At 40.9% G+C, this 8,802-nt stretch overlaps 1 protein-coding gene across 3 annotated transcripts in view; it reads left to right on the top strand.

Moving 5' to 3' along the window:
* RPA2 (replication protein A2) overlaps positions 1 to 8,054 on the top strand; it is a 17,688-nt gene extending 9,634 nt beyond the window's left edge. For 2 of the 3 annotated variants that reach the window (XM_007120342.4, XM_007120340.4), the window contains 5 exons: positions 549 to 623; positions 1,128 to 1,244; positions 5,815 to 5,922; positions 6,093 to 6,187; positions 7,359 to 8,054. In XM_007120342.4, the coding sequence (XP_007120404.1) occupies positions 549 to 623; positions 1,128 to 1,244; positions 5,815 to 5,922; positions 6,093 to 6,187; positions 7,359 to 7,443 (480 nt within the window). In that variant the 3' untranslated portion in view covers positions 7,444 to 8,054. The remainder of the gene's footprint in view (positions 1 to 548; positions 624 to 1,127; positions 1,245 to 5,814; positions 5,923 to 6,092; positions 6,188 to 7,358) is intronic. The other variant, XM_007120341.4, reaches the window with a different exon arrangement.
* Positions 8,055 to 8,802: the final 748 nt, after the last annotated feature.

Consider the following 8,802-nt stretch of genomic DNA (forward strand, 5'->3'; position numbering starts at 1 on the left):
TGTCTGGCCTTACATTTAGGTCTTTAATCCATTTTGAGTTTATTTTTGTCTGTGGTGTTAGGGAGTGTTCTAATTTCATTCATTCTTTTACATGTAGCTGTCCAGTTTTCCCAGCACCACTTATTGAAGCAACTGTCTTTCCTCCATTGTATATCCTTGTCTCCTTTGTCATAGATTAGTTGACCATATTAAAGTGAAATCTTAATACATGTTCTTTATTTTCTTAAATTTCTAAAAGTAAAGTTGCTATGCCAATAAGTATGTCCACCAGAAAGTTGTGTGCCTGAGAGCACTGAATGAGAGTGCCATAATTGTTTGCTTGTTTTTTGATGTGCATAACATAGAACTTGGATATTTTTATTCTAATTCCTGGTTTTATTTTTAAAAAATTAAATTCTAAAAGGCAGGGCAAACTAGGTAGTGCTACATTAGGATCCTTTAGCTCTTACTTTGTAACTTTCTCTTTCTGTACGTAATTTAGAAATTTTGAAGAGGATTTCACCAGCATCACTAAAACCTAAGTGGTGTGTTTGTATTTTTTCTGTTAGGATGCCAGCAGTGAAAACACTGTGGTTCCTCCAGAAACGTATGTGAAAGTGGCTGGTCATCTGAGATCTTTTCAGGTAAAGTCAGGAAAAAAATGACAGTTAAAATGTATCTGCATGAAGCAGTTTCTGGGGTCATGCCTAAGTTTAGGATACTTAAGACTTAGTAAGTCTTTATGTTTAATGGGAGTTATATTGAAGTTATTTCATTATTTTCTTCTTCAAAAGGAAATAATGGGTTTCCTCAATATAAAACAGAAAGGTAGAGAAAGAACAAGATCTCAGCCTACAGTTGCCATCTATGGCATTCATTAGGTATAGAAGGCAGACACTGGATTTGGAGACTAGACTCTGGTTGTATAACCTTGGGAAAGTCATTGAACATCTCTGTGCTAGTTTTGTTCTTTTGACTATATTTCATTGACTGTATTTGGATTAACTCTGAGTTAAAAATTTTCAGTATATAACACATTTTCCTCATTTAGTAAAATACTATAACCAAGAAAGAGCCAAAATGTTTTGACCTGAAATTGACTTGAATGTGCCCATTCTTTGTTCACATTTCTCTCTTCATTTTAATAGAACAAGAAAAGCCTGGTAGCCTTTAAGATCATGCCCCTGGAGGATATGAATGAGTTCACCACACATATTCTGGAAGTAGTCAATGCACACATGATGTTGAGCAAGTCTAACAGCCAGGTGAGCAGCTTCATTTTCGTCGTTTTTTCTCTTCCCTGAAAAAACATAAACCGCTTCTGTGCTCTGGCTTTGATTTCCTTGACATTTTGAAGATTGAGCCACAAGAAAGGCATCATTCAGTCCTCCAAAAAAACTTTCTCCATGAGCTTTGCTGTGTTATTTTATTCCTGATGAAACACTTTGCTCTCAAAATTACAAGTTCCTCTAACCCCGGTGGCTTGGATGGCTGAGGCCAAGACAAGCTTCAAGTGTAGGCACATAATTATTGGCTGAGCTCTTAGCTTCAGGATTTTCAGTCCATATTCAGAGAAAAACCCCAACTAAGATAGCATTTTGCTGCTTTCCTTCTAACCTATTGGCTAAACAGGATAATTTATGCACCATTATTTTGTCCCTGCAATTATAATTCTTGCTTCATATCAAAATTTCTCAACATTTTCTGTGGTACAAACTCAGTTTGGCGAGTCCATCTAGGACCACATAATGGGTTTGCTGATCTAAGTATTAGAGTGCCCTTAGATGATTTTGGTGGCAAGGTGGAGGACTGGTTACAGTAGGAGGGACTGGAGCTGTTGCATCTTGTTTTGTGCCAAGCACCTTGCTAAGCCTTGGGGATACAAAGATAAATTCATTCAATTTATTGAGCCTAGTATATGCCAATCATTATTCTAGGCCCTGGGAATATAGCAGTGAACAAGATGGGTAAAGTATCTGCCCTCAAATTTATATTCTTGAGAGAAATGGACCATCAGCAAGAAAACAAATATATAATTTTAGGTAATTATAAGTACTCTGAAATTAAACAGAGTAGGAAAAGACAGTGATGGAGGAAATAAGAATGGTATAATTTTAAATGAGAGAAGAACATTCCAAGCAGCGGTAATAAAAAGTCAGAAGCCATGAGACTGGAACAAGCTTGGCATACTTGAGACCAGCAAGAAGGCCAGACTGTCTGGAGTGAAGCAAATGACAGGGGAGGTGGTACAGGGATGTAGGCAAGGGAGCGAGACCCCGATCATGTAGGGCTTTGTAGGCCATAGTAAGGATTACTTTTTTCTAATTGACACTAAACCTTTAGAAGGTTTTGACTAGGGAAGTGATGTGGTCTGATTTACCTTTTTAAAAGCTCACTTGAGCTGCTGTGTGGAGAGTAGACTATGAGGCACCAACAATAGCAACAGAAGTAATTCTGGGGAATGGTAGCAGCAGCTGGGTAAGAAGTGGTTGGATTCTAATACATTTCGAAGGTAGAGCTGACAGGACTTATTGGTTTAGATACAGGATATAAAGAAAAGAGAGGGTTCAAAAATAACTCCTAGGTTTGGGGCTTGAGTAACTAGATGAAGCTAGCAGGTTTGAAGGGTAAAATCCAGAGTTCTGTTCTGGACTTAGCAAATGCGACGTGTCAGACGCCCAAATGGAGACCAGAATGGACGGTTGACTCTATAAGGCTGGGACTCAAAGGAGAGGTCAGGGGTAGAGAGAGAGTGTTGGAGGAGTCATTGTGTGGATGGTATTTAAAGCCTCGGATGAGACGAGATAACTAGTGAGTTAAGAGGTAAGAGACCTGAGCTCTGAGACACTAACCTTTAGGAGTCTGCAGGCACAGCAGGAGCCAGAGAAAGTCAAAGAATTGCCAGTTGGGCAGGAGGAAAATCAGGAAATGTGATTCTGTAGAATATTCTGAAAAGAGTACTTTAAGGAGGCAGTGGAGTTCAACTGTAGAATGCTTCCTGGAAGTCAAGTAAGGTGATGAGAGAGGTCTGTCGGATTTGGGAACGTGGATCTTCAGAAGAGAGGCTTCAGCAGCGGTTAGGGGAAACGTGGGTTAAAAAGAATGGGACTGGGTAGAAAGTTTAGGGTGTTTATCCTATGACTATACTTCATAACCTATACATGTGTATCAAATGTTCTGTGATAAAAATGGTTTTAAAGTGAGGATGGGTGGAAACTGAGTATAGACAGTTATATTGAGGAGTAAATAAAATAATCCTTTCCCTCAAAGAGTTTGCCTTAAGCATTGAGGGTTCAGAGCACTTAAGCAGTGAAAGCAGTGAGGAGTGGCAAGTGCAGGGTGCTGTCAAACCACAGAGAAGAGTTTCCTGCCCTGACCTGGACATCAAGAAGGGCCTCCTGGAGGAGGTGATGCCTAAACCAAGTCTTAAAATACACATATGGGAGCAGGGGCGCACCTGAAGCAGAACATGAGGTCATTTCAGCAGAGGTATCCAGGGAAGAAATAGCGTTCAGTTCAGTATTACTGGATCATAAAATAGGACTTCTGTTTCAGCAGCAAGCAATGTGAAGGCATGTAGCTTGAAAACAAGAGACCATGACTGAATTTTGTTTTTTTTTTTAATGACTTCAAAGCATTGGCATTTAATGAGCATTTTTTTTTTTTTTTTTTTTTTTTTTTTTGTCTGAGTTGGGTCTTCTTGCTGTGAGCGGGCTTTCTCTAGTTGCGGTGAGCGGGGGCTACTCCTCATTGCAGTGTGCGGGCTTCTCATTGTGGTGGCTTCTCTTGTGGAGCACAGGCTCTAGGCGCGTGGGCTTCAGTAGTTGTGGCACGTGGGCTCAGTAGTTGTGGCACAGGGGCACTAGAGCACAGGCTCAGTAGCTGTGGCGTGCGGGCTTAGTTGCTCCACGGCATGTGGGATCTTCCCATACCAGGGCTCGAACCCGTGTCCCCTGCACTGGCAGGCAGATTCTTAACCACTGCGCCACCAGGGAAGTCCTAATGAACGTTTGTTGAATGAATGAGTGTCTTGACTGCATGGGATTTCACTGATGAGCTTCCACAATGCTCTTTTACTTGTAATGAGTACTTAACATATTTAATCTTTTGTCATCTTTATTCAGTTCAATAAATTAAACATTGACTGAGTACCTGCTGCCCACCAGGCACTGTGCAAAGCTGAAGGGGCTTATGGGGGAAAGTGACAGGCAAACAGTGTGATGGCTACTATAAGAGGGAATGGGCCAAATGCTGTGAGAGCCAAGAAGGAAGAACACAACTAACTTTGGCCTGGGAGGATGTCAGGGAAGTCTTCACAAAGGCAGTGACAATTAAGTTGGGCTTTGAAGGATGAGAAGAGTGTTTCCCAGGCAGATGAGGGGAGGAGCATTCCAGACATGGAATAACATGTCAGAGGCATGTGTGTGACTGGCAAGAATTCCCTGTGTTGAAAGGGGGTGGTCAAGAATAAAATACAGACTTTGATGTCTAGTTGTGGTAGGTCTTGAATGTCCAGGAGTTTTATATTATTTTCACAGGCAGGGGGAGCCAGCTGAAAGCTGTTAGGTGGAGGAGAGACATGATCCGAAGTTATTACTTGGAGCAGTGAGGAGGGTTGATTGGAGTAGGAGAGACTTGCAGCTGAGACACCAGTCAGGAGACCAGGGGTGATGAGGATCAATTCGAGCCGCTGAACGTTGTATTAATGGGCTGTGGTGACAGACTGTGGGAGGTGAGCGAGTGGAGACTCAAAGATGGCCGAGGTCTACAGGACTGGGCTTGGACTTACTAATAGAAATGGAATATACCAGGGCAAACAGGTTTGGGGAGGAAAGTAGTGAACTTTATTTTGAAGTGCGTGAGATAGCTAAGTGGAGGTCTTCAGTAGATGGTTGGGAACAAGGATTTGTGGCCTCGGAGGAGGTCTGGGATGAAATCCTGGGGGAACTATCAGCTTTTTGGAAGACTGGTAGACAAAGAGGCTGAGAAGGGATACTGAGAAGGTATAGTTTGAAAATTAAGTGGAGAACCAGAAGAATATGGTGTCAGGAAGCCTAAGGAGGGGTACATTTCAAGAAGGGTGTGGTCAGCAGTGTCTGCTTCTGAGCGGTCAAGTGTTATGAGGACTGAAAGGGATTACTGGCTGTGTTGGTTGATAAGCATTGGTAAGTTTGGTGAGAACAGTTTCAGAGGTATATTTGGAGAGAATCCAAATAGTGCTGGGAAATGTAAACAGTGACTATAATCTATTATTTTTTAAAAGTTTGGTGGTAAAAAAGAAGAAAAGACAGGGTGATGAGAACTCTGTCTCCTTTTCTCTCCTTGTAATGCTTCATGCCTAGTTGACACTCAGTAAATGCTTGCATGATTGAAGCACCAGAGATAGATACCACTATAGCAGGTCTCAGTAATTTTCTTCTCAGTGCTCTTTTTCCTCTGGTTCCTGTCATATCACAAAAGAAAAGGAGAATCCAGGAAGTACCTTTCTCTCTGTTTGATATGATATGCTTCAGAGAATAACTTTATCTTCCTATGAAATACTCATTAGATAATAGCTGTCCTTTCCAAGGGAAGCAATTGTTACTGGGAAAACTCTGCTTAGGGAATTCCCTGGCAGTCTAGAGGTTAGGACTTTAACCACGCTTTTACATGGCCTGGGTTCAATCCCTGGTCAGGGAACTAAGATCCCACAAGCCATGTGGCGCAGCCAAAAAAAAAAAAAAAAAACTGCTTAAATTGTTTTTTTGTAAACTACTTATTAAGCTATTTAAAAGAGCAAGGACTGTGTTTAAATTGGTGAATTTACTAATGTTGTAAACTTATTTCTTAATTCAGCCCTCAGCAGGGAGAGCACCTATCAGCAATCCAGGAATGGGTGAAGCTGGGAACTTCGGTGGGAATAGCTTCATGCCAGCAAATGGCCTCAATATGGCCCAGAACCAGGTAAACAGCTGAGTGGCTCCAGACATGCAAGACACAGACAGTTGTTAATTATGTTACTTCCTTAATGGTGCTAAGTACCCAACTCATTTCTTTCCTATAAAGGGATTCTGGCTTACATAGGGGAGCTGATTCAGAGTAGTTGCTAAAATCTTTCTGATTTGAATCTTCAGGTACTGAATTTGATTAAGGCTTGCCCAAGGCCTGAAGGATTGAACTTTCAGGATCTCAAGAATCAGCTCCAACACATGACCGTAGCCTCAATCAAGTGAGTGTTTGGTTTCTGTGAACTAGGGCTCCAGAATTGTACCCGTTTCCCCTCACCAGGATTTCCCAGTAATGAGAAGTAAATTTAAGAAATTTTTTTAAAAAAACAAAAAACTGTTGACTAACAAAAGCGAAGTTGTTCAGTCATGGAAAAATAGAAAAAGGACTCACAAAGATGGTGCTGCCTGTCACTTCACTCATTCATTTTTCATTCAGCAAATACTAAGTCCCAGTATGTGCAAGGGATGTAATTTTGAGCAAAAATTGACCAGATACCTTTTGTGGAATTTAGTCTGGAGGAATGAGATCCTAAGCTCCTAGTCCTCAGGTGTACATTTGCATTGGCGTTACTGTCCCCACTGTGGAGAGTGTTCCCCAGGCTATCTGGACCTGAAGCCATTAGATAGTCCTTCCAACATCCTTGTCCTGATAACCTGTTAGACAAGCAGCTTCCTGATTCTAACGAACTAATCAAACAAACTGAGTATTACGGTGTTTGTGATAGTTGTTACTGTAAATCAGTTGATATTCTAGATCTCAATAGAAAAGAATACTCAGGTCTAATTCCACTTCCTGTCCTATAAGATGAGGATAATAATTCCTATCTTAGAGTTACTGTGATGATGAGGTGCAGAATGTCTGTCACAATAGTAGGTGCTCTATAAATTGTTACTCTTATTAAATATGTTACTGACACTGACCCTGAGTGCCTTTAAGGATTTGAAGGTGTCATACCATTTCTAGAAAGACCTTTCCTTTCCTTCTTGGAACTTGATTTCCCAGAGGGGAATGAGAGGGTCGGTGGATGAGTGAGGAGCTATTTTTTTTTATATAGCTGTTTATACTAGGAGACATTATATGCAATCGGAACTATAGCTTTAGATCCTGGTTTCAGTTTGCTTAGACTGTTATTTAAGTGAGGTCCTATTTTCTTTGCTTTACACAACTTGGGAGAGGCATCCAAGGCAGCCCTAAAGCCTTTGTCTCCATGGATTACCTCAGTTTTGTAATTTTACTGGTGTTTCTCCCTGCAAGAGCCTTCCCTGAGCAAAATGGCCATGAATTCTTCTCAGCTAAGATAGAAAGTAGGGAAATGAGTGAAGTTTACATATTCGGCCATATCCAAAAGGCAGTTTCCTTTCTTCTGCATTTGGTTTTTTCTTTCTTTCTAGGCAAGCTGTGGATTTTCTAAGCAACGAGGGACACATCTATTCCACTGTGGATGATGATCATTTTAAATCCACAGACGCAGAATAACTGGATCTAATTGGGTACCCGACATATTTTCCAGCTGGACTTTTTACGCAGTCTCTCGTCTCCAGCTGTACATATATTTGGCAGGTTGACTTCTAGGAAGTAGGTTTCATCTATAAAGGTTTCAGTTGACATCCTTTTGAAACTTACTACTCTTCTGTGTTTTTGAAGCTCAGAGGGATATGGGCAACTGACAGGGATGTAAACCAGGGTGGAATTTCTTAAAGAAGTTACAAATTAGTTAGTTACAGTGTCCGGATAAGTGGAATTGGAAGAAGGATGCTACCAAGAGGGTTGGGCGGTATTACTTAAGTAATACTCAGGAGTTTTTATTCCTAAATTGTTTCCTGTTAAGAGCAGGACTAGGGCCTGTCAGCAGAGAGCTAGCCACGAAGCCCACTAACCTCTGCCTGTTTTTGTTCCCCACTTTGGTTATGTGTTGTTACTTTCAGAATTGCACTTTCTTTCACCTTGTCATAATTGCTGCCAAAAGTGTGTTTTTATAAGCATGGGGTTCTAGAATGGTGACTTCATGGGGCAGAGAGAAACATATGTGTTTTGTACAAAATAAGTACATTCATACGTTTAATAAAATAGTTCTATTATTGCAGTAACTTGTAAAAATGTTCTTTTTTTTACACTGTAATAATTAATACTTTATCATCTCAGCTAATTCAGAGATAAGTTAATGAGGTATAACATGCAAATAAAAGTTCTATAATTGCTTTAACTGTGTTTCTAAATGAGATCTACCAGCAGCTGTGTGGGGAAGGCTCCACCCCCTTGGTTTCTGACAGTGAACAACAATGTGGTTGTTGTTTTCTGTACATGCAGGAGAGTTCCCATCTGGGGAGCTGTGCAGATGCTTAAAAGTCAGTCAACCAGTATGTTCATTTGCAAGTATGTCCATTCTTGATTGTTTCCTAAAAGAAAGAACAATGGCTAAAAACAGGTTTAAAAAAGCATATACATTTGAATATGGAATGCATGATGGGATACTTTTATGGGTGGTGGACTTCTCTTTCTAGTTACCATGCTAATGCCCTCAAATGGGCAAGGGGGCAATAGCAGTGGTTCTGGGTGGAAGTCACTTTTTCTTTTGATTTTGAATTCGATGATTTAGCAATCAAAAACTACTTACTCATTAATTCAGCGAGTGTTTATTGAATACCTACTGTGTCAACCCATTGGTCAGCTACTAGGAATATAAAGCAAAATAGAGATTGGTGTCCCAGGACTTGCTGATTCAGCATTCCCAATAACACAGAGTAGCTACTCAGGGATACTGAATTCCCCACCTTGGCATTGACACCGTCTCACAGGAGCTCTGTGGATTCTGAGCACTATGGAGGCCCGTGGGGC

Source organism: Physeter macrocephalus, chromosome 3 (genome assembly GCF_002837175.3).
Source record: "Physeter macrocephalus isolate SW-GA chromosome 3, ASM283717v5, whole genome shotgun sequence".
Taxonomy (NCBI): domain Eukaryota; kingdom Metazoa; phylum Chordata; class Mammalia; order Artiodactyla; family Physeteridae; genus Physeter; species Physeter macrocephalus.